At 47.4% G+C, this 25,582-nt stretch overlaps 2 protein-coding genes, 1 non-coding gene and 1 pseudogene across 4 annotated transcripts in view; 1 reads left to right on the forward strand and 3 right to left on the reverse strand.

The window, feature by feature from the left end:
* DDX46 (DEAD-box helicase 46) overlaps positions 1–10,841 on the reverse strand; it is a 49,866-nt gene extending 39,025 nt beyond the window's left edge. The window contains exons 1-3 of the mRNA XM_004586416.3: positions 10,601–10,841; positions 7,707–7,892; positions 6,159–6,302 (exon numbers count right to left, since the gene is read on the reverse strand). Of these exons, the coding sequence (XP_004586473.2) occupies positions 6,159–6,302; positions 7,707–7,892; positions 10,601–10,617 (347 nt within the window). The 5' untranslated portion in view covers positions 10,618–10,841. The remainder of the gene's footprint in view (positions 1–6,158; positions 6,303–7,706; positions 7,893–10,600) is intronic.
* Positions 285–4,330, forward strand: LOC105941886 (midkine-like; annotated as a pseudogene).
* Positions 10,842–14,355: 3,514 nt separating the features above from the next.
* CAMLG (calcium modulating ligand) lies at positions 14,356–24,669 on the reverse strand. Of its 2 annotated transcripts, none has more exons than XM_058677545.1 (4): positions 24,362–24,669; positions 22,339–22,796; positions 17,397–17,462; positions 14,356–14,916 (listed from the first exon to the last, which is right to left on the reverse strand). In XM_058677545.1, exons 1-4 carry the CDS (start codon positions 24,543–24,545, stop codon positions 14,725–14,727), a joined length of 900 nt encoding a protein of 299 aa, XP_058533528.1. In that variant the 5' UTR covers positions 24,546–24,669; the 3' UTR covers positions 14,356–14,724. The 2 variants fall into 2 exon arrangements, with proteins under 2 accessions (XP_058533528.1, XP_004586472.2); XM_004586415.3 differs by having other exon boundaries at positions 22,339–22,799; positions 24,362–24,668.
* LOC118760131 (small nucleolar RNA SNORA13) lies at positions 19,011–19,141 on the reverse strand. The gene has a single exon (XR_004996600.2). It is a non-coding gene; the product is annotated as a small nucleolar RNA SNORA13 (small nucleolar RNA).
* Positions 24,670–25,582: the final 913 nt, after the last annotated feature.

Consider the following 25,582-nt stretch of genomic DNA (forward strand, 5'->3'; position numbering starts at 1 on the left):
ATCATTACAAAATTTAAACAAGACAGTTAAGCTCCAATAAACGAATATTCAAAATCTTAAATTCTACATAATAATTTCTGTATGTAGTAATCCCAATGAGCTTCCATTTTCAGTCAACTTGCATCTTATAAGGAACACAACTTTGCCATTTTCAGCTAACCATATGAAGCACTGACTTGTCTCCCTCCCTTGCCTTTATGACTGGTACTTTCTGAGTGGATTACAAATCCTCGGTGAAGACACCAAGAGGTGAGGTTTCCAGCATAAACTTCTGAACAGTGCTGATGCTTTTGCCAGCTGATCTGGTATGTCACTTACCAAGAACTGCTTCCTGTTACAGAATGTACCACGGTCCCCGACATCACTTACTTTAAAAAGCTTCTCGTCATTAAGTAAAATGTCACCTGTCATGTATCAAATGGCCATCTCTTTGGATCTATTTTTCTGGAATTTTAAATAGATGCACTGATCTATTTCCTAAATCGACACCAGCTTAATTTAATTTCTACTAACTTTAATTTTATGATAAAAAAATATTTAGAAAGGCAGATTTACACAGAAAAGAGATCTTTCATCCTCTGATTCACTCCTAAAATTGCCGCAACAGCCACAGCCTGAGCTGATCTGCCACCATGAGACAGGAGCTTCCCCAAGGAGGTGCATGGTCCTAAGGATGTGGCCATAGCAGAAAGCTGGATGGGATACACAGGAGCAGGGACACAATCTGGTGCCCATGTGGGATGCCAGCGCTGCAAGGCAGAGGATGAGGCCACTGACTCATGGAACCAGCCCCTCATGTTAGCTTTGGACAGACCAGGCAGAAAAAATTCCTACTCTTTTGTTCTCCAAAAGTATTTATGCCCTTCTGTGTTTTTCTTTTCTTTTCTTTTTTTAATTTTTTACTTGAAAGGCAGTGTGGCAAGAGAAGGGGAGAAGAAATACAGACAACTTCCAGTCACTGGTCCTCTTTTAACAACCAGGACAACATCCAACTGAAGCCAGGGACCAGAAGTCCATCCAGGTCTTCCACTCAAGTGCTAGAGCCACCTGCTGTTTCTTCCCAGGAGCATCAGGGAGCTGGATGCCAAGTAGAGAACCCAGCATGTCGACAATGGCTCCCAGCCTTACCTTAACCTGTAGCTCCTCAAACAAAACCCCAGGCACTTGGTATTCTTAACTTTACAAGTTTGTAAATAACTTTCAATTCACATCTAAAATCTTTGACAAATTGCTAGGTATTAATTAATTAATTTTAAAAGATTTATTTATTTTTATTGGAAATGCAGATATGCAGAGAGAAGGAGAGACAGAGAAGAAAGTCTTCCATCCGATGGGTCACTTCCCAACCGGCTGCAAAGTCTGCAGCAGAGCCAATGAGAAGCCAGGAGCCTCTCCCAGGTCTCCCACATGGGTGCAGGGTCCCAAAACTTTGGGCTGTCCTCGACTGCTTTCCCAGGCCACAGGCAGGGAGTTAGAAGGGAAGCGGGACAGCCAGGATCAGAACCAGTGCCCATTTGGGATCCTGGCGTTAAAGGTGAGGACTTTAACTGCTGTGCTATTGCACCAGGCCTGATAGGTATTAATTTAATAAAACACTTTAACAATTATGATTTTTCTCCTTGAATCTGACAATACAGAGAATGACACTGATTTTCTAGTCTCAATCAACTTTCATTTGTGGAAGAAACATCATGTGTTTACAGAATGTTATCTTTTTTATACATTGTTGGACTGGCTCTAATGTTTTGACTGAGTACACCCTTAAATTTTCCTTTGTTACAATGCTAATTAGGTTTATGGTAATATTCATCATATTCTAAATTCATGAGGAACTGAAAAATATGCCTTTTACAAAGTGAATAGCCAAATGCCACTCAGTAGCCAATTATCACTCAGTAGCGTGTGGTAGCCCAGTGCAGAGCCTTGCATGTGCCAGGATACCATGGTTGCCAATTAGAGTCCCAGCTATTTCACTTCCCATTCAACTCCCTGTTTGTGTCCTAGGAAAGCAGTCAAGGACGGCCCAAAGCCTTGGGACCCTGCATCCACGTGAGAGACTTGGTAGAAGCTCCTGGCTCCTGGTTTCAGACCAGCTCAGTTCCAGCCACTTGGGGAGTGAATTAGCGGATGGAAGATTTTCTCTCTTTCTCTCCTTCCCTCTGTAAATCTGACTTTCCAATAAATAAATAAATAAATACATAAATCTTTTATAAAAACATTATATTTTAAAACAACAAATAACTTACAGTTTAAAATATTTTTTCTGGGTTTAAATTTTGCTTACTTAAAGTCTCTCAGAGACTGAGACAGAGGTCTCCCACCCCACAAATGCCTCCAACAGTCGGCACTGGACAAGCCAACCCAGGATCCCCGAATCCAATCCAGATCTCCCACATGGCTGACAAGAACTTCACGACTTGAGCTGTGTCAGCCACTGCCTTCCAGATGCATGTTAGCAGCAACCTGGACTCCAAAATGGAATGGGACTTGAACTCAGGAACTGTGAAATGGGATGGGGGTGTCCCAAAAGGAATCTTAACAGTGCTGAGAAATGTCTGTCCACCCAAAATTTTGCTTCTTGAAACACAGAGGGAGAAATAAAGAGTGGGAGGAGAGAAGTAGAGTGAACAAAGGTGTAGGGAGAGTAAAAAAAGATGCAGAAAGGGTGAGCGAGCACCCTCACTGGTTCTCACCCCAGACGCCCACTATGATCAGAGCTGAGGCCACGAAGGCCTCTCACACATGTGGCGTGAACCCAATCACTTAAAATATCACCACTGGGGCCTGGCACAGTGGCCTAGTGGCTAAAGTCCTCGCCTTTAACGCACCAGGATCCCATATGTGCGCCGGTTCTAATCCCAGCAGCTCTGCTTCCATCCAGCTCCCTGCCTGTGGCCGGGGAAAGCAGTCGAGGACAGTCCAAGGACTTGGGACCCTGCACCAGGGTGGGAGACCCAGAAGAGGTCCTGGCTCCTGGCTTTGGATCGGCACAGCACCTGCTGTTGCAGCCACTTGGGGAGTGAATCATCAGACGGAAGATCTTTCTCTGTCTCTCCTCCTCTCTGTATATCTGACTTTGCAATAAAAATAAATAAGTCTTTAAAAAAAAAAAAACAACCACTGGCAGAAAGCTACAGCCAGGAGCCAGAATTGGGAACAGAATTTATTTATAAGGTAACTTTCCATGTTAACTTCTAATTCGCTCTCAGTAATTCTGCCTTTCAAATAAATAAATCTTGAAGAAAAAGGGGAGAAGGAGGAAGAGGTAGAGAGGACGGGAGGCAGGGTTGGAAGAGAGACAAAAGGGAGACAGAGAATCTTTCATCTGCTTTTTTTATCTCCCAAGTGGCTGCAAGAGCCAGAGAGTTGGAACAATCGGACAAGTCAGGGACTGACACCTGCAGCAGCAATCACCTGGCCTCACCACTTTAAAATATATATTATCTATTTATTCTTTAATCTGAAAGGCAGAGTTACAGAGGGAAGGAGAGACACAGAGAGATCTACCATTTGCTGGTTCACTGCACAGGTGGCCACACTGCCCAGGTCTCGCCCAATCTGAACTTAGGAAAAGCTATTCCCTGGGGTGCTAGCATCCATATAGGCACCAGTTGGAGAACTGGTTGTTTCACTTCTGATCCAGCTCCCTGCTAATGTGCCTGGGAAAGCAGTGGAAAATGGCCCAAGACCTTGGGACCCTGCACCCATGTGGGAGACCAGGTAGAAGCTCCAGGATTTGGCCTGGCCCACTCTGGCCTTTTTGTCACCATTAGGTAGCAGACCACTAGATGGCTCTCTCTTTTTCTCTCTCTCTCTCTTCTTGTAAAACAAGGACGGGCTGGCACGGGAGGGAGCAAAGCGGTGTGGATGGCAGCTCCTAGCCCTGCTGGCGCTCACCTCCATGGTGGTCAAAAACAAAGCCAAGGTCAAGAAGGGCAGCCCGGGCGGTGAGTGCACCGAGTGGACCTTGGGGCCCTGCATACCCAGCAGCAAGGACTCTTGTATGGGGTTCCGCTAGGGCACCTGCGGGGCACAAACAGCATCCAGTGCAGGCTGCCATGCAGCTGGAAGGAGTTGGGAGCCGACTGCAAGTACAAGTTTGAGAGTTGGGGGGTGTATGATGCCAGAACAGGCCTGCCAGGCTATCCTGAAGAAGGCCCAGGACTACATCCAGTGCCAGGAGACCATCCGTGTGACCAAGCCCTGCACCCCCAAGACCAAAGCCAAGGCCAAAGCCAAGAAAGGGAACAGACTAGACCAGCTTCTCCTGGGGCCAGGCTGCGGCCTCCCAAGCTGTAACCCACCAGTGCCTTTTGTCTCTTCTTATTAGCTTTATTAATCACGCCTGCTCCTTCCCATCCCTCCCTCCACACAGTCCCCAAGTGCCAAAGTGGGGAGGCAGCTTGAGCCCCCTCCCAAGGGAGTTGGCTCCCAACAGCCCCTCTTGTTTTCCCCACCATGAACTATAAACCAATTGTTTTCCCAAAATAACCTTTTTCTTTTTAATATATATAGATACATAAAACACCACCTCAACAGCCCTTTACCAGCCTTGGTAAAATGAAAGTTACACTCCTGGTAAAACACATAATAGAGGGAAAGTGCTATGAACTGAACATTTCTTTTCTTTTCTTTTTTTTTTTTTATTACAAAGTCAGATATACAGAGAGGAGAGATAGAGAGGAAGATCTTCCGTCCGATGATTCACTCCCCAAGTGAGCACAACAGCTGGAGCTGAGCCAATCTGAAGCCAGGAGCCTTTTCCCGGCCTCCCACACGGGGGCAGGGTCCCAAGGCCTTGGGCCGTCCTCGACTGCTTTCCCAGGCCACAAGCAGGGAGCTGGATGGGAAGTGGAGCTGCCAGGATTAAAACCAGCGCCCATATGGGATCCTGGTGGGTTCAAGGCGAGGACTTTAGCCACTAGGCCATGCCTCCAGGCCCTAAACTCAACATTTCTAATTTTAATCTTAAATGTCCCAAAATCTAAAACCTTGAGAACACCCTAAAGTAGAATATTCCATATCTGAACTCATTTGTCAGTTTATGGTGAAAACACAAGCATATTAACTACAACATAACATTACCTTCCAGTTGTGTGCAAGGCATATGAGGCATAAAAGACTTTCGTTTTTAGATTTGAGTCCCATCCTGAATATACTTCATTATGTGCATGCAAATATTCCAAAACCAGAAAATCTGAAACATGAAACACTTTTGACCCAAAAACAATCCAGATAATAACCCATAATAACTAACCTGAAGAACTCACAGAAAACAGATGAAAGAACATGTATCAACTACCCTATGATTCCAGTGCAGAAACAATTTTTAGTAAATAAGTCACTGATCAGTATAAAGAGGAGGCCAGCACTGTGGTACAGCATGTGAGGATGCCGTCTGTGACACCAGCAGTTCTGATCCAGGATTGCCCACTTCCAATCCACTTCCCCACTCATGCACCTAGGAAGGCAGGGGAAGATGATCCTAAGTACTTGGGCCCCTGCCACCCATAGAGGAAACACCGCTGGAACTAACATGACTCTAACACGGCTCAGCCTGGCTGTTGTCATGTGGAGAGTAAAGCAGCAGAAGGAAGCTATTTCTCTGTGTAACTCTGCCTTTCAAATAAATAGGTCGTTTTTTAAAAAATAAATAAATACATAAATACATAAATAAATATAAATTATACCTCAAAATCATAAATTATATCTCATAATCAAATGCTGTTGATATTTCAAGGAAACAAGAACATTAGCTTGGGCAAGCAGGGTAATTTCACCCATCCTGAATTTGTCTATGGAAACAGAGTGAAAAAGCCATATGTCAGTCAATGCCAAAATATTATCTAAGACAATAACTATAAAGAAAAAAATACAGTACCCATACAGATGTCTATAAAATATATTTCTGACCATTATTACAAGGGTACAACACATTGAGGTGTTAAAACTGATAATTTAGTATTTTAGTACTGAATTATAAGCTTTATAATCTATTAAGATGAAGCCCTGCCACCAATTCATGGTGAAGCCCACATAGTAACCATTCCAATAATAAATTTCAAGGTGCAAATAAACGAGTAAATAAGAAAAAAAAGCAAGGGGAAGTTGCCCGGCTTTAGCTGAGCAGCCAACCCAGTCAGTGAGGGCCATGTTACCGATTGTCGGTCTTCTTGCTCTTGTTGCCGGGACTGGAGGACCGGGACCGCCGGCCTCGGCTTCTACTCCGTGAGCGCCTCCGATCTCGGCTGCGAGACCTCCTCCGGTCTCGGCTTCTGTCTCTCTCGCGGCTCCTGGAGCGTCTGGAAGGGCGACACATGTTAACACTCCACGGTTCAATAGTTTTTTTTTTTTTTAAAGATTTTATTTGTCTATTTTTATTGGAAAGTCGGACATACAGAAAGGAGAGACAGAGAGGAAGATCTTCTGTCCAATGATTCACTCCCCAAGCAGCCACAACAGCTAGAGCAGAGCCAATCCGAAGCCAGGAGCCTCTTCTGGGTCTCCCATGAGGGTGCAGGGTCCCAAGGCTTTGGGCCGTCCTTGACTGCTTTCCCAGGCCACAGGCAGGGAGCTGGATGGGAAGCAGGGCCGCCGGGATTAGAACCGGCCCCCATATGGGATCCCAGCACATGCAAGGAGAGGACCTTAATCACTATGGATCGCGCCGGGCCCTGGTCAAATAGGTTTTATTTGGAAATATTTTTGGATACGCTCAAAAAAGCTTCCAAACTGTTACTACTTATGACAGCAAGGACCTCAATTAACTATTAAATCATCTCGATAACAAACAAGTAAAGCCAATCCTTACAAATATTAGGCAAAATAAACAAGGGCATCAATTTCACAGTGACATAGGAATATAAAATTTCTACAATAACAACAGCTACCTAACACTTAAGATCTATAGCATAAATCTGATCTTCAAAGACAGCCTATATCTAAGTCCAATGTGGGTAGAAACAGCGCTGCGACAGCAAGAACCTTGACAGGAGGATTAGGAGGCAAAGTAGACATTTCTAGCCTGGTACCATCAGGAAGAAACGATGCAGGCCAGACCCTCCAGTCTTAGTGTAATGTTCCGACACGAGACATGAGGTCTGTACCAAACAGCCTCAAAATCATAGTTGCTCTACCATCCTGACATTCTACTTTCAGACCAGAAAGTCAATGATCAACGTTTAATGACCAAGTGCACAAGTACTTGACCAAACCGTGTCAAATTGTTCCCAGGAACACGGAAGACAAAGCTGAAGCCACATGGTTGCTGGCTTCCCGAGAACTCACCAATACTACAGCCTGAAAAGTGCCCATTCTTTCTGCCACCTTCTGACTGTCACCACTTTAACGGGACACTGTGCTAGGACTTCTGTGCCTCTGGCACACAAAGGGAATTATTTCTGCAAACACTCTTTTTGTCACTTGCCTCCTAGAACAGAAATGGAACTGGAGTCCCTGAAAAAAAGCACCTTTTTCTTCCACATCTCTTATCTCAGGGGGCTTCAAAGGTTCTCTTTAAGTCAAAGGAAACACTATCTACCAATTCAAACTTAAAATACTGCTGAATCTGTAAACAAATCATCCTGGTCTGATCAAACAAGCCAGGAATACCAAGCCCCTCGCTGCCAGTCCAAAGCACAGCCAAGAGAGGCACCGCAAGCTGAGAAGGCCCCGTGCTGTGTGTGCTTCATGAATCACCACCTCACCTCAGCCGCTTCCTGTCCCGGGACCGAGAGCGCCTTTTGTCCCTGCTCCGGGACCTCTCCCTCCTTCTGTCTCGATCCCTGCTTCTCGACCGTCTGTCATCTCGTTTACTCCTTTTGTCCGAAGGTGAACGACTTCTAGAACGACTCCCAGAGCGGCCCCGCGATGATGATCGCTTCCGATAGTGGCTGAAACAATAGTAAGGCAACAATTAAACTTAGCAAGCACAGTTAGCCTCCAGTACATTGTACACATTACATTTTTTCTAGAGAACAAACACCAACAGGACTTCGAAAAAACATTTTTACAATTAGGAATGGTGGGGGCTGTGCTGCAGCATGTTAAGTCACGGCTTGAGATCCCACTCGCTCCAGAGTGCCAGCGCACACCTCAGCCAGCTCCCTGCTAATGTACCCAGAGAGGAAAAGATGAGGGTTCTGTCAACCACATGGAAGATCAGGGTCAAGGCGTAGGCGTGGCCTAGCCCAGCTCTGTCATGGGCATTTGAGGAGTGAGCCAGCAGGTAAACACTGTCTCTGATCTCCTTCCTATCACTCTGTCTTGAAAAAGAAATAACATTAGGATAAAAGCAACATCTCAGCTATAGCACATGCTGAGGTTGACAACCATGAGCTGAAAGAGCAAGGACAGTGACCAGCTCCTGCTTGCAAGCCCCAGGCAGCTTACAGTCTGATAAAGATGACATGACAGGCAAGTAAACAAGTAACAGCACAGTGTGTTAGAGAAACACAGGAAGTGGGCTACTGCTATTTCACAGTGGCTGATTGGAGAAGGCCTGGTTCACACAGACACTTGAAGTACAGGAAGGAATCCAGGGGACGCATGCAAAGAGGAAAAGGCTTTCCATGCTCGTGGCTCCACCAGCACACACCATCCTGAGGAGGTCGCTCAGGGAACAATACGCACTCCAGCAGTGGCCAGGACCGATGAAAAGACACCTGCCACGGTAGCCACACACAGAGGCCTATGAATCATGACGAGGGATGCCAAGGTAGCATCAGTAAGAGGAAAGGCCAGGAGAACTCTAGCCAGAGGAACCACACACCCTCACTGATAGTTTCCCAGCATTCTTGAGACCCTTGTTGTGATACAGTGGGTTGAGCCTGCCATATGCAACAGTAGCATCTCATATGATCACCAGTTCGAGTCCCCATTGCTCCACGTTAGATCTAGCTCCCTACTCTTTTTTAAGATTTATTTATTTTTATTGAAAAGGCAGATTTGATTTATGAACAGAAGGAGAGCCAAAAAGGTCTTTCATCTGCTAGTTCCCTAGCCAAACAGCCACAACCAGGGGCCAGGAGCTTCCGGGTCACCCACGTGGATGCAGGGTCCCAAAGCTTTCATCCTCTACTGCTGTCCAGGCAGGGAGCTGGACAAAAAATGCAGTAGCAAGGACAGAAACCAGTGCCCATATGGGTTCTGAGAGATTGCAAGGTGAGTATTTAGCCACTGAGTCATTGCACCAGGTCACTCATCTCTGTTAATGCACCTAGCAAAGCGTAAGAGAACGGCCCTAGTACTTGGGTCCCTGCCACACACATGGGAGAGTCAGATGAAGTTTCCATCTCACGGGCTTAACCTGTCCCAACCCTAGTCTCTACAGTCATTTGAGAATGATCAGCAAATAGAAACTATCTCTCTCTCTCTCTCTGTAACCCACCTTTTCAAATAAATAAATACATATAGATATTTTAAAAACTAAGATACATGGGCCTGGCATGGCAGCCTAGCGGCCAATCCTTGCCTTGTATTCACCAGGATCCCATCTGGGCGCCAGTTCTAATTCCAGCAGTCCCACTTCCTATCCAGCTCCCTGCTTGTGGCCTGGGAAATCTGTGGAGGACAGCCCAAAGACTTGGGACCCTGCACCCGTGCGGGAGACCTGGAAGCTTCTGGCTACAGATCAGCTAAGTTTCAGCCATTGTGGCCACTTAGGGAGTGAAGGAGAGGACGGAAGATCTATCTCTCCTTCTCTCTGTAGGTCTGCCTTTCCAATAAAAAATAGAAAAAATTTTAAAGGATGCAGTATCTAACTGGTTGGAGGTGGTAAGAAAAGGAGTCCAATGAACATACTTTCTAGTCTGGGCAGCCACAGGAGGAGCAATGCCTTCAGGGTAATTTCAAAGACCCACACAGGAATTTGGGATAAAGGGATGTTCTTCATTCACCGATGGTTTAAAAAGCTCTATCCGGACATTTTCTCCACGCCAACAAAAGCACTGCTAGCATTACCAAGTAAAATCTTCCCTGACACTAAACAGCAAATAATCACATTAAGATTTAAAACAAAACATCCTCCCACCTCCACAATCCCCAAAAAGTTATCAATAGCTTAAGCTTATTAAAGCTCTCCTCATCACACATAACATCTTCAGGTCCAGGGTTTTCAAAGGATAAGAAAAAAAACCCAGCAAAGTAGTAAAGAAATATGGAATCTATTCGCAAAGCACATGTCCAGGCAATACATGATTTGCAGCAGCCCGGTAGGTCGCGCGGACAGCGCTCCAGGCGCGGTGTGCCGGTGCCCACACACGCTTGTCCCCCGACTCGGGAACACACCAGGCACGCACTAAGAACTGAAGGAAACGCTGCAAACACGAAAGCCACCGAAAGGCCACCGGGGTCACGCAGACGCGGGCGGGCAGGGCGAGGTCTCACAAGTGGCGGGACGCGGCGCCCAATCACAGCCACACTGGCGGGCTGCTCCCGCTATAGAGCCCAGCGGAGTCCCCGTCCCGGGGACAGCCTCTCTCTCCACCGGGGTCCCAGCCTCTCCAGTGACCCCAGACACCCTCGTGGGCACACACCAGACCCGGCCCGGCGGCCACCCCGACTCCAGATTCCTAGGAAGCCCGGCCGGCCCGTGCCTCACCGTGACTCCCGGCCCATGCTGCCGGCTGTGGGAACGCCGACGCCCTTGGGAAGCACACGTAGACGAGCGGGACGTACGAGGAAGCCGCACTACCCTGAAGGCGCCGAGCGTGAACCCGCACTAAGTACGGGTGGCAGCCACCGCGGCAGCGGCCATACCAGCGCAGCCAACGAAAACAGGACGTGCCCGCGCCGGCGGCGGGAGGAAGGGAAGAGCCGGCCGGAAGCGGCCTTCCGCCTCCATAGCGCCGCCTCTCGGCTGGAGGGCACACGGCACAGGCCGTTCTCAGATGCGCGAGGCAGTTGCGCGGAAGGCCTCCTCCCTTAGTCTTGGACGAAGTCTTTATTCAAGAGCGTCTGGGACGTTCTGGGCACCCGGCTGCGGTTTTAGGACCTGCTCCGAGATCTTTGGTGCTTGTTAAGTAACGTTTCAATCTCCATACAACTGTGTCCTACCTGCGTTTCCTGGCTGACTCCCTAACCCTAATCCTCTGTAGGGCAATGAGCATGGTCCGTGCCAGAGCTGAGACAGTCTGGGTGGGAAGTATGCCAGGCTGAAAGACACCGCCTTTGGAGAGAGCTCTGTGGGGGAGGTGAGATTTCAGCGATTCCGAACGAGAAGGATGGGTAGCTAATATCAGCACAATTTATAAGATTCACTGATTTTGTTTGGAAAGGCCGGTTTACACAGAGAAGAGACAAAGATCTGTCTGCTGGTTCACTCTCCAAGTAGCTGTAGTGGCCGGAGCGAAGACAATCTGAAGTCAAGATCCAGGAGCCTCTTCCGGGTCTCCCGCGAGGGTGCAGGGTCCCAAGGCTTTGGACCGTCCTCCACTGCTGTCCCAGGCCACAAGCAGGGAGCTGGATGGGAAGTGGGGCAGACATGAACTGACACCCATATGGGATCCTGGCGCTTTACAAGGGCAGGATTAGCCAACTGAGCCATTGTGTCAGGCCCAACACCATGGTTCTGCATACAGCCTGCCCTGGAGGCCTGGGATGACACTTTCTCTGCCTTGCCATTGTCTGACTGCATTTGCTTACAGCTGTCGATGACAGAAGCTTGGTATTTGCATTGTGGCCACTGTTGAATGGCTGTGCTTTGTCAAAATCCACTGAACTGAAAGGGAAGAAACTGGTGTGCTTGGCTGCATGTCAGCCTTACCTGAGCAAAGCAGATGGACTGAGGGAGCGGAAGCCAGGGGCAGGCGTGGGCCCACGCAGGAAGAAGGCCCCCCCAGTGGAGACACCAGCATCCCGCCTCAGTGGTGGCATCCTAATGCCAATTCTGGCTCCCTGCTCCAGCCTGGGAGGCAGCCGTGAGGGCTCAGATAACTGGGTCCCGGTCACCCACCGCCTGGGCTGAGCTGAAATAAGGAGCTAGAGGCTTCATCTGGGTCTTTCACATAGATGGCAGGGATCCAAACAGTTGAGCTATCTTCTGCTGCTTTTCCCAGGCCATTAGCAGGGAGCTGGAATAGAAGTGAGGCAGCCAGGACTCAAGCTAGTGTCCATAGGGGATGCCATTCTCACAAGCAGTGGCTTCATGCTCTATGCCACAACACCAGCCCCAAATTTTATTGATTAGAAAGGCAGTTACAGGGCCCGGCGCTGTGGCCTGGCAGCTAAATTCCTCGCCTTGAACACACCGTGATCCCATATGGGTGCTGGTTCTAATGCTGGCAGCTCCACTTCCCATCCAGCTCCCTGCTTGTGGCCTGGGGAAAGCAGTCGAGGATGGCCCAAAAATAAATAAATCTTTAAAAAAAAAAAGAAAGGAAGAAAGAAAGGCAGTTACAAAGAGACCTACTGGCTCAACTTCCATGCACTGGTTCTCTCCCCAAATGAACACAACGGCCAGGGCTGGACCAGGCTGAAGCTATAGGACTAGAATTCCACCTGGGTCTTCAGTGAATGGCAGGAGCCCAAGCACTAGAGCCATCTGCCACCACTTTGCCAGATGCATTATCTGGGAGCTGGAGTGGAAGTGGAGCAGCCAGCATTCACAGGGTCTGCTGTGGTGGGTGCTGGTCAGGCACCTGCTACAGAGACTGAAAAAGAGCAGGTGGCCACTGATGAAGCAGTGACCAGGGAGGAATCAAAAAGTGATGGAACGACCCAGCTCCTGAGTTCACTGCTGCTCAATCTGAGGGTGCAGGCAGCTGTGAAGGCATGAAAGTGACCTCCAGGCCATTTCCCAGGAAGACGAGTCAGTGCTCTCTGCCCTGCTTAGGCCCCTGAAGGGGAACAGCAACCCGAAGTACACATGAGCTGCCCTTCAGTTTCTGAAGCAAATGGAAATGAGAAGAGAGAAAATAACCACCACCATGCAAAGGGGAAAAAATTATTTATTTTGCAGGAATTACCAAGAGGTAGAGACAGATCTTCCACCGTTGGGTCACTCAACAGATGGCCCTGTGAGCCATCATTGTGGGCATTAGGACCAGGCCAAAGTTAGGAGTCAGGAGCTTCTTCCAGGTTTCACACGTGGGTGTGGAGGCTCAAGCACTTGGGCCGTCTCACGGTGCTTTCCAGGCAAATTAACAGGCAGAAGTTGTGCAACCAGGACACAAACTGGTGACCATACAGGAGGCCAGCATTCCAGGCAACATTTTACCAGCTATGCCACAACACCAGTCCTTAAAAACAGATTTTTAAGCTGATTTCCTCAAAAACTTTTGATTTTTTAAAAAAGATTTATTTATTTATTTATTTATCTTTATTGGAAAGTCAGATATATAAAGAGTAGCACAGACAGGAAGATCCTCTTTCAGTTCATTCACTCCCCAAGTGGCTATAACGGCCAGAGCCAAGCTGATCTGAAGCCAGGAGCCAGGAACTTCCTCTGGGTCTCCCACGTGGGTGCAGGGTCCCAAAGCTTTGGGCCATCCTCGACTACATTCCCAGGCCACAAGCAGGGAGCTGGATGGGAAGTGGAGCTGCTGGGATTAGAACCGGCGCCCATATGGGATCCCGGCATGTTCAAGGTGAGGACTTTAGCCGCTAGGCCACGGCGTCGGGCCCAAAGAGTAATTGAATGTTTTTAAAAGGGAAGGAATATGAATCTGGTAAGGACCTACAATTACCAACATTTTGTACACTAACAAAATGAGATTTGTTTTGGTACTTAACAAAAGAAATGAACAAATGCATGATTCCTAGAATCTTCCTGAACACTATGGGGAAGCCGCAGCTAAGATGTTTTGCAATTCTCTGCACACGAGGTTGCATGTGCAGTCAAGAAATGTGTTGCTCCTCATCTTAATCCCAAATCAAAGGTACTGATTTACAATAATGGTACTGATTTTCTGTTAGGTTCAAAACAAAATGACAAAAATCGATACTTGATGAGTTATTGAAAAAGAGCAAATGGTTTTAATATCACAAGTATTAACCAAATATACCGTATGAAAATCTATGAGGAAACAACACCAAACAATGTAACACTTTTGTACTCTGACAATCTCCTAAATGCAGCATATTACCAAGTTATAACACCCTGGCTATTCAGCTCCCACTTAAAACAATTCTGTTCCAGTTTGCTTGAAATACACCATTTCTGAAAATTCAAAATTGAGGCCTTCCAGTTGTGAAACATTTTCTAGACCTTTTAATTTTACATGGATGAATTTTAATCATTGCTATTAAATATTTGTGCTGGAGTGAAAAATCAAGATTCTAACTCAACAAGGAAAGGCAGGCTTAGCTACCTTATTTAGCCCTTAGGTTAGAATGTGCAGACTCAACATGAGACAATTGAGTTCCTTCCATTTTATTTTTACAGTGGCTTCATTTCTTAGGACAGAATGACGCACAAGAACAGACCTTAGGGCGTTTATCTGCTCTCCTAAAAGAACTAGCTCAGCCGCCAGGAGCAGACTTCCAAATCTGAGACCTGGAGAAGGTATCTACTGCAGATCCTAACTAAACAAGGAAAATCAATTCATGACCCCGGGACCCTTATCTTCATATCAGAACCAGTACAGCCCCGCCCCCCTTTGGATCAGGGAATCTGTGATTTCAACCAAACCCTACCAAGTGAAAGAATGACAGAGAGGGTGACCAGGTTGCCTCCCTCGGGGACAGACATGGGAATCTGGGGGCTTCTCCTGAGCTCGGTACATATCATGGTACCTCAGAGCCCCAGTAGTCAAGCAGTTCATGACAAAAGATAAAAGTGAAAAAGTAGACACAGAGGTCCGTGAAGACGTCCCCCATCTTGCTGTAGGTGTCCATCGATCGGTTTATCACCTCGGCAGGAATCCCCGAGAGCAGCAGGGCAGCGGTCAGGACCGTCGTCTTGATCTTCTTCTCGCTCTGGACAGACAGAGACTCAAGTTCACAGGCTGGCTTGGTAGGCTGCTTACACTCTATGCAAACACGATCAATACTGCTCCTTTTGCCTAACTAACTTCAAAACTTCAATAACCTTCAAACAGCAAGTCAAACCTCAGCAAATAAGATAGAAATCAGCAAACAGCTGGCAATATGAGAACCATTCACACTATCAAAAACTTTACAAGCATGTCATCTTGAAAGTAACATAAATAAAAATTGAAGACTTGGATAACAGGGGCTGGCATGGTGGTACAGCATGCTAATCCTCCATCTATGGTGCCAGCATACCTTGTGGGTGTCAGAGAGCGAGCTCCTCTGCTTCACTTCCCTGCTTGTAGCCTGGGAAAGCAGTAGAGGATGGCCCAGATTCCTGGAAGCTTGCACCCACGTGGGAGACCAGAAGAGGCTCTTGGCTCTCAGTCTTTAGCTGGCCTAACTCCACTACTGTGGACATTTGAGGAATGAACCAGTGGACTCTGACTCTCACCCTCGCTATTCACTCCCCCTTTCTATTACTCTGCCTTTCAAACAAAATAAATAAATCCTAAAGAAAAAAAAAAGAAAAGAAAGAGAGGAAATAGCACAAAATAGGAAAAAAAAACACTACTGAGCATCACATAAAATAATTGCTAAATGAATGCTATGGGTAATGTGCCACATGAGGGCTCAAAAACAGTTAAGAAACTAGGAGGTTGATGCCATGTAGAGCAAGCCAAGCTTCCACCTGGGGCACTGGCATAACTAAAGGCACTAGTTCATGTCCTGGCTGTTCCACTTCCGATCCAGCTCCCTGCATTGCCTGAGAGGCAACAGAGGATGGCTCAAGTCCTTGGGTCCCAGTACTCATGTGGAAGACCTGGAAGGTGCTCCTGGCTACTGGCGTCAGATTGGCTCAGCTCCAGAGGATGAAAGATCTCTCTCCTTCTCTTTGTAAATCTGCCTTTCAAACAAAAATAACACAAATCTTGAAAAAAAAAAAAAAAGGAAACAAAACAAAACAGGCCTCTGGGGCGCACATGAAGCCACTGCTTGCAGCATCGACAATTCCACATGGGCTCCAGTTCAAGTCCCTTGATGCTCTGCTTCCGATCCTGCTCCCTGCCTGTGGGAAAGCAGCTGAAGATGGCTCAAGTGCCTGACTCCCTGTACCTATGTGAGAAACCTGCTCCGGGCTCCTGGCTTTAGCCTGGCATAGCCTTTGCCATTTGAGGAGTGAACCAGTAGATGGAAAATCTCTCTCCCTGTCTCTTCTCTGTTTCTGTAACTTTTTCAGATAAATAAATATTAGGAAGGGAGGAAGGAAAAGAAAGACAGGGCAAGGATTAGCAGTCAACAGAACACTCGCTGTAATGTTAGTGTCAAGACAATCAAAGCCAGCCCTGTGGCGCAGCAGGCTGAACTGCCCCTTGCAAAGCCAGTAGCCCACACTGGAGTAACAGGTCGAGGCCTGGACACTGTGCTGCGAACCAGCTTCTGCTGAGGCACTGAAAGGCATTGCAAGAATGCCCACGTGAGTGGGATCCTGCCACTCAGAGCAAGGACCTGGACAGAGTTCCCAGGCCCTGGCTTTGCCCTGGATTTTGTAGTCTCTTGGGGAGTGAACCAGTGGACAGAGGATTTCTGTCTTATCCTCGCTCCATGTAACTGCACCTCTCAAATAAATAAATAAATCTTAAAGATATATACATAAGTAAACATATAGCCAAGTAGCTACTTCTTAGCAAAAATCTGGCACATAAGTAATTCATACAAGTGAGGCTACTATCTATGACATGCAAGCCTGGCCTGACACGTGTCCCCCGCAGCCATACGGCAAGACCGGCCCCAAGCCTACCATCTCCCTGTGCTGTGATTTTGGCCACACATCCCTTGCAACTATCTGGTCTTCAATACCTAGGTTCACTGCTAACCCAAGATTCCTAGGGGAGGCAGTGAGCACTCATTTTGAGAGAGGCAACACACCTCTTTTCCCTCCCTGGCCCCCAGGACAATTGTATTCACAGTGACTCCAAGTCCATCATACCCAGCAGCCATAAGCTGCTATTAAGTGTCCAATAGGTATACAGTCAGATATTTTTACCATTAATTTCCTTCATTACAGATAAAAGGAGTTCTTAAACGTTCTAGCGAAGTATATTTGGTATTTTCTTAAACAAGCACTAATCAAACTGTGTTATAAAGCCACAGATTTTTTCCCCAATCCACCATGCGCCAACATTTTATGAAACATAGTAAAAACATTATAGCCATGTCAAATTGCTTTAAGAGCTTCTAATTACTCTAAATTTTAAACGTAATGCATCATAAACACAGGAGTTTGAAGATCAGCACTTGGAGATGAACCACACTTGGAATACAACTGATTCAGAGAAGCAGCACATGTTTCTAAGTTCTTAAAATTTGTTAGTCACTAATTTGTCTAAAAACATCATTGCAATTAAAAAAAAGTTATAATTTACCTTGGGAAAATATTTGTACAGTCCCATGTAGGCAAGTTGTAAAGTAAGAAATGGAGCAAATATGGACTGTAAAGATAGAAGATAAAATTAAGTGGGTTCAATACAACCATGTAAATCACAATAAATCAAACTCCCACCAGCTATGAAATCCCACGCAAAAAAAAATTGAACATTTAATTTTAGTGGATGAAAGTAATCATTTTTGCCAAAGGGCAAAGAAAACAAACAGATGTGATTTCCCACTATGTGGGGTGGCTTAGTATGATGGCTTATTAACCCATGTCCCACACTGAAGTGTCACGTTTGCAGTGAATGACTCAAATATTTAAGCCTCTGCCACACAATGGGAGACCCATGTGGGAGTCTGCCCCCAATCCCTGGCTTCAGCCCAGCCTAGTCCTGGCTGCTCTACACATCTGGGGAGTGAGCCAGCAGATGAAGAATGTCTGTCTCCACCTCTCTGTCACCCTGCCATTCAAACAAACAGATGCACCTTCTATAAAAACTGAAACAAGGGGCCAGCACAATGGCTCAGCTGGCTAATCCTCTACCTTGCAGCATCCCATAGGGATGCTGGTTCCTGACACAGCTGCCTCACTACCAATACGGACCTTTGCTTATGGCTGGACAAAGCAGCAGGGCATGGTCCAAAGCCTTGGGACCCTGCACCCACGTGGAAGACCTGGAAGCTCCTGGCTTCAGAGAAGCTCAACTCTGGCCATTGCAGCCATTTGGAGAGTGAACCAGCACACGAAAGATCTTTCTGTAAATCTGCCTTTCCAATAAAAATATTTGTTTTAAAGAGAACTAAAATAAAAATGGTAAACTTCTCACACTATTTCAGTGTCCCAAAAAGTCTTCTCACATAAAAATCTGTTATTTTAACATTTTGAAAGAATTGTTCCTTTAAATTTAATTATTTGAGAAGTAGAGCAACACAGAGTGGGAGAGGGATTCTCCATTCTCTGGCACTCACCAAACAGCTCCAGAACCTGGGGCTTGGCCAAGCTGCAGCCAGAATTCCAACCAGGTCTCCAACACAGGTAGCAGGGGCCAAAGAATTTAAATCATTCTCTGCTGCCTTCTAGGTGCATTCACAGGGAACTGGATTGGCAAGAGTAGCTGGGACTCGAACCTGCGCTATGCAATGGGATGCCAACACTGAAAATGACAACACACTGCACCCCCAACAACAGCCCATGATTTTTTAAGGTATTAAGTAATGATAGATGTGTAATACACTATGTAGTAAAATCTCTCTCATTTACTAGGAATTAACCCACGTCCCATAAACGCAAGTAAAAGGCACAATACTCAGGAAGTACTAGCATTCCATAAAGGCTGTGGGGTAAGTCCTGGCTGCACCAGTTCAAATCCAGCTTCCTGCTACTGCACCTGGGAAAGCAGTGGTCTTTGGGCCCCTGAACCTCCTGGCTTCAGACTGACTAAGCTTTGGCCTTTGTGGCCATTCAGAGAGTGAACCAGTCGATGAAAGACCTGCTCTCTGTAAATCTCTTTCCAATTTAAAATAAATCTTAAAAGGCCTAAACTCAAATCATACAACCACTATCTCTGGCCCTCAAATGATGAGTAGTATATTCCCTTTCTTTTTCCAACTGTCGCCTGTGCAGGTCCTGCACTGGAGATACCAAATCTAATAGTGGGAGAAGGCTGCAAAGCAGTCCATGCCTGCCTTTCCTGACACATTCACTAGTTTCCAAAGGCAAACAGGTAACACAAAGGCCAGAGCAGCACATTCTACAGCAATATGCTGATCAGCTCTGCAGAAAACAAAACAAACAAACCAGAAAGGATTAAAATAACATTTAATTGGAAAAACTAATTCTAAAATTAAAAACGTAAGGAAGCAAACGAAAGACCACACGTCACCAGATGGCAATACAGTAAATAGGTGCAAATCAGCAAAAGGCTGGCGTGAGAAACTCCTGGAACTTTGGTAGTAGAGGGTGTGGAGGCACAGTAGGTTAAACACCCAAAAGACTGAGTGCCTCTGACGGAGTCCTGCCTCCTCTGCCAGGCTGACTCCGGCTGCGTGTCTGGGAGGCGGCTCAAGTACTCTGGCTCCTGCCACCCATGCCACTCAGGGAATCTAGATGGAGTTTCTGGCTCCTGGTTATCATCAGTAAATAAAATAAATCTGCTTTACAAAAACACAGTACTGGGCCCAACATAATGGCTCAATTGGCTAATCCTCTACCTCCAAGCCCCAGGATCCCATATGGGTGCTGCTTCACATCCTGGCTGCTCCATTTCCCATTCAGCTCCCTGCCCGTAGCCAGGGAAAGCAGCAGAGGATGGTGCCAAGCCTGGGGACCCTACACCCACATGGGAGACCCAGAAGCTGCTGGATGCTGGCTTTGGATCAGCTCAGCTCCGGCCATTGCAGCCATTTGGAGAATAAAGCAGAAGATGAAGAATCTTTCTCTGTCTCTCTTTTTCTCTAAAAGTCTGCCTTTCCAATAAAAATAAATCTTAATTTTAAAAAATCAGATATAACTTAAATGTGTGAAAGTACAGAGCATTTTAGATGAGAGATGAAAAAGCAGCATCCATCCTTGGTCTTTGATATCATGATTTATAATCAGAAGCAAAGTCAAATGAACTCAGTTCAACAGATTTTATTCCTGAAAAAAATATGGGCAGAACTATGTTACAGCAGGTTAAGCTACTGCCTGCAACATAGGCATCCCTTTTGAGTGCTGGTTCGTGTCCCAGCTGCTCCACTTCTGTTCCAGCTCCCTGTTAATGGCCTGGGAATAGCGGCAGAAGATGGCCAGAGCCTTGGGACCCTGCACCTGCATGGCAGACCAGGAAGCACTTCCTGACTTTAGACTTCAGCCTAACATAGTCCCGGCTGTTGGCAGCATTTAGGGAGCGAGCTACCCTATGGAATATCTCTGTCTCTCCCTTTCCAACTCTGCCTCTCAAATAAATAAAATAAATTTTTAAATATATATATAAAATTCAATTAAAACAAAAAAGAAACAAGCAAACAAAAAATACTGTTTTAAAAACTGTATTGCTTAATGATTTCAACCTTAAATAATCTAGAAGTTTTATTTACGTACTTGATTCATGCATTTGTCTTTCAGATTTGGAACACTGAGAGACAGAGACAAGAGTTCTCCCTTCTGCTAGTTCACTTCCCAAACACCTGCAAGAGACAAAGGTGGGCAAAGCTAAAAGCCAGGAACCAGGAACTCCATCCAGGTGCCCCACAGAATGGGAGAGGCTGCTCTAATGGAGCCACACCCTGCTGCCTCCCAGTGGTGCACATTAGCGGGAAGTAAGAATGACGAGCGAAGCTGGACCTCTCACAGGCACACCATGATGGGATAACACGTGTCCCCCAAGGAGTGACTTATTGCTGGGCCAACTGCTAGCTCCCGCGTTCTTAAAATATCTGTTGGATGGAAACACATCAAAGAGCAACACGCTCAGCTACTGCCTGTGCTAGAAAACAAAAGGATCGCACAGTACAGCAGAAAGTGACACGATGATCATGCACATAAGAAAATGCTGAGGCATCTCAACCACAGAAATATTACCTTATACTCAGAACCAGAGGAACTGCATTTTAATGATTCAAGTTATTTGAGAATTGCTATAATTAATGTATTGTACATGTAGGCACTTAATCCTCTGATTGCAGAATGAAACTTCCTTAGTTTAATGTCACTTAGCATCTGCCTGACTTTGGGCAAATGACACAATCACAGCCGGCACAGCCTCATGGACTCCAGTGACTTCTACTTCATAAGGATGAGGATTAAATGAATGAGTAACTATTAGGGTATCTGGCCATGTAGAAACAATGTGCTGATTATCACTATGAGGTTGCTTTTAGAGACCAGCGCCATGGTAGAGTATGCTAAGCTGCTGCCTACAGTGCCGGGCGGAGTCCCACTTTCTCCACTTTCCCTGCAGCATCCTGGTTATGGCCTGGGAAAGCAGCAGAGGATGGCCCAAGTGTTTGGGCCCCCACACCCACATAGGAGACCCAGGAGAAGCTTCTGGCTCCTGGCTTCAGAATAACCCAGCTAGTCATTACACACATTTGAGGAGTGAACCAGCGGATGGAGGATCTGTCTTTTCTTCTCTCTGTAGCTTGGCCTTTCAAATAAAATAAAATTTGGTCTTTTCAAATAAAAACAAATCTTAGAAAAAGAAAATCATAAAAAAAAAAAATAGCGTAAGACAGCGTGCCTCTATCTTTAGATTTAATTCTCAAGTGCCTACAACAGCCAGATGTGGGGCAGGCTGAAGCTGCAGCCAGGCTCTCCATCCTAGTGTCTCCACAGGAGTGGAAGGGGCCCAAGCACTCGAGACCTCTTCTTTGTCTTCCTAGGTACATTAGCAGGAAGCAACTGGAGGCAGCAGAGCCAGGGTTCAGACAGCTGCTCTGCTATGTGGCATCACATGCAGCAGACTAACCCACTGTGCCACTGTGCCAAACCCTAAACACCTCCCCCTGCAACAACGACAAACAAGAAAGGCATGTGGATCTAGTAGACAGTATGCTACTATTGGCACTGAATTCTGTACGTTAGAGGTACCCAGGGGCCAGGCATTCAGCCCAGCAGGTAGACTCCCACACTCCACAATGGTACACCCAGGTTGGAAGCCAGGCTGCAGATCTCGACTTCAGCTTCCAGCTAATGAAGATGCTGGCAGCAGCCAGGAGAGCCCAAGTGATAGAGGGTCTCTGACTGAGCTTCCAACCCCCTAGTTTTGGTCCCAAGTTCATTTCTGGCCTGCACAAAAACACTTCAGGAGAAAACAGTTGAAATCTTTCTCTAGCTCTCTCCTTCTCGCTCTCCATGCCTCAAACACATTTTTAAAAAAAAATTAAAAAGCATTTACTGTAACCAATTTGCATATGCCATTGAGTTTGTTGCTAGGCTATAGTTCTTTTTCTTACCAAGTATTTGCAAACGAAAGCTCGGACTCCCAGGGCTAGCAGGGCACATCCCACCAATCTGAATATTCGAAAAGAGTCAAATTCTTCCGTGGCACTTCCATCCTCTTGGCTGGGCTTTTCGCTGATGAGCTGCTTCCTCAATCTCATGGCCTCTTCAAACCGGGCCAGGTACTGCTCCAGCCCGTGGCGGGACCCGCTCCGCACGGGCTCTGCCGCCGGGTCTCCCCGGCTGCGCTGCCGCAGCTCCAGGCTGGCATCATTACTGCCTTCAGGCGGCTTAACCAGAGAGTCCAGTCTGTCTCCCAACTGGGTGCTCTTTCCCTGGGCTGCCCCACCCTGCTGGTCAGCGGCTCCTGTACCAGCTGAATCACCCAGCACGACTCGCTTTGACACTGAAGGGCCACTGAGGGAGTTGAGTTTCTCTTCGTCCTGTAGCTTGGATTTTACTTGACCTTCTTCTTCTGAGGAAAAAAATTGAGGAGTCTCATGTATTTCATGCTGGTGAACACCTTAAACATTCATGTTTTACAGAGGCTGCTGCAGCCACGCCTCATGGTCTCAGGTGAAATAAATAAACCCTGACTGTACATAGATGTGAAGCAAGAACGGGTTCCTTCCCCCACACCCTCAAAATGTGTCATCCCAACAACAATGTTCTTGCCAAGGAAATAATTCAAACACTGGATGTAGAGCCCGAGAGCAACAGACCAACGGGGAACGCAGGGATGGAATAACCTGGAAACCCCAACTTTTCAAGGGAAATATATCCCAGAAGGCAGATGGCATATGAGTTTAAAACATAAATCAATCGGACTTTCAAAAATTTTAACACAGCTTTTTGAGTTCACAGCCCTGTGAGTTAGGGTGTGGCCTATCCTCCGGCTACTGTTTACTAGCCAGGAAGCCACGCGTGGGCAAGTGAGCTGCCGGTGGACAGACATGGTTTTCCTTTCTCCGCACAACCTATGAAGACATAAAATTTTCAAAGCCCAAGAATAAAATAGTGAATATATCTAGTGAACATAACAAGTAATGCTCTGGAAAAGATGAGCATTGCAATGTGAAAGGGAAACCCATGCTTCTAGCTATTCTGGAAGAGTTTGAAATGGTGCCCCCGCTCTCCTAAGAGTTGGGTCTGCCTGTTCTGACCTATATACCTAGCTAAAGCAGCAAAGAATTCACGCCCCAAATCAGAAGCTTGTGATCAAAGACAAAGGACCAATTCTTAATAGACACATTAAGTGCAGACCTTAACATGAGCCCACATTAAGTGATTGTATTCACAAGGAAAGGGACTAATAGGGAACGGATTTTTAGGGCCAGTCTCTTGGGTTTAAGTGCAATTGCCAATATCAGTTGCACCCGTCCCAGCTGGCGGCGCAGCACAGTTTTTGGGCTCTATAAGGGATTCCTTGAGTCTGGGGGACACTGCACAGACACTAAGCTGGGGTGAGGTACTGTTCTTCCGCAGTGGAGCATTTGATTATTTACAACCTCGTTCGCAGACCACACGACCTTCTCAACTCAGAATGTTGTAGATTTACTGAGTGGCGAGAACTACCCGTGGTTACCTAGGGCAGGGCCAGAACAAATGAGTTCATGGGCTTTACTCGGGATCTCCCCCAACTCAAGTCTGGGATCCCGGGACCCACACAGATTAGGACACAACGAAGTGATAGGGCGGACAGCAAATTCACAAAGCAAGAGGCGAGGCAAGGTAGGTAGCAGGGAAGGCACGGCACTCCGGATGGACAGCAGGAACGGGCACCCGCCCAAGGGGCACCACACATTGTGGAGGAAGAAACGGTTTTCTGTAGGCGAGCAGATACAGGGGGCGACCCTAAGGCGAGGTTCTGGGAAAACCAGGGAGGAGTGAGCAGTGAGGACTGGACCAACACACCACCGGCGCGGGGACAGGGAGAAGGGCAGCCACCGGACCTGGTCACTCAGGTCGGCGGGATGGGGCGCGGGAAGGAAAAGGACCCCCAAGTCTCAAAGGAGTGGGGGAAGCCGAGGTTCTCACCCGCGCCGCTCGCGGGCCTGTGGAAGCCCATGATGCGATTGATGCGCTGTTCCGAGTTCATCAACAGCTTTCTCCGCCGCAGCTCGGCCCGACGCTGGGAAGCTGACAAACCGGAGCCCGCCGGGGCCGGCGGTCGCTCCCCGCCGTCGGCGGCGACGCTCACGGGCTCCATCCGCTCCTCCATAGCCCGGCAGCGTCGGCGGCGGAGAACTGGATGACTCCGAGCAGGGACGGCAGCCTTTGGGCTCGGCCCACCACAGACCCGCCCCCGAGCGCGGCGTCGCCACTGAGGGCTTGGTTCGCCCGCGCCGCCCGATGGGAACGAGCGCGAGGCTGCAGCCGACATGTTGAAAGAGGGCAGCGACTGCTGTGCCTGTTGTGCCTGCCCTAACCCCGCCCACCCCGCTGCTGGCCGGCATGGCTGACCTTCCCCCTAGAGTTAGTCGTCTGCTTTTCATTCAAAGGTTAAGAAAATAGACGCCTGAGGTGACGATGCTGGAAAGAGCTGCGTGGAGTAAGACCCTGGGGGTGCGGAGGGGGGACGTTTGCCAGGACGTAAAATGGAGGGCGCAGCAGAAGGTGCTTGTTTCTTATTGGACGTGAACGTACGTAAATTGCGGAGCGACGCTTTAGGGGAGGAACTTAAGCTTGCGGCTTGTGCTGTGCTGGGTCTTGCTTTGCTTTGCTCCCTTGTGTGCTGCTGCCTTATTTAAGAATTTCCCGGTGATTCCTTTTTCTGACCACTCTGACTAAATGATCAACACTCCTTATTCCTCGTTTTTTGTCCTTCGCACATACAGCTGCTGTGTTAAATGTACTGATGTTTATTTTCGGTCTATCACCACCTGGACAAAGCCAGGTGCTGCGTTTTGCTGCCTGCTTCACGTCTGGAAAAATGTGGGTGCACAGGAGGGCTGGGCCTCCACTGGGCACACTGGCATAGTGTTCCAGGCTCCCGATAGAAGGCTTGGGGAACTCAGGAAATTTCTAAAAATATTTAATTGAAATTGTGTGCTTATTTGAATGGCCGAAAGGGTTGAAGGCAGGAGCTAGTAGGTTCACTCAGGTCTCTCAGAGCAGTACAGGGGCCCAGGGACATGAGCCGTCTTCTGCTACTTTTTTCAGGCAAGTAGCAGGGAGATGGATGGGAAGTGGAGCAGCAGGACTCGAATCACCTTCCATATGGGATCTCACATGCTCTTGCAAGTGAGGTTTTAGCCA

This window comes from Ochotona princeps, chromosome 19 (genome assembly GCF_030435755.1).
Source record: "Ochotona princeps isolate mOchPri1 chromosome 19, mOchPri1.hap1, whole genome shotgun sequence".
Classification (NCBI taxonomy): Eukaryota; Metazoa; Chordata; class Mammalia; order Lagomorpha; family Ochotonidae; genus Ochotona; species Ochotona princeps.

Coding starts and splice junctions, on each gene's coding strand:
- CAMLG (XM_004586415.3), bottom strand. CDS start 24,545: ATGGAGGAGCGGATGGAGCCCGTGAGCGTCGCCGCCGACGGCGGGGAG. Junction 17,463..22,338: donor CTTTCGTTTGCAAATACTTG/GTAAGAAAAAGA, acceptor CTATCTTTACAG/TCCATATTTGCTCCATTTCT. Junction 14,917..17,396: donor TGTACAAATATTTTCCCAAG/GTAAATTATAAC, acceptor CTGTCTGTCCAG/AGCGAGAAGAAGATCAAGAC.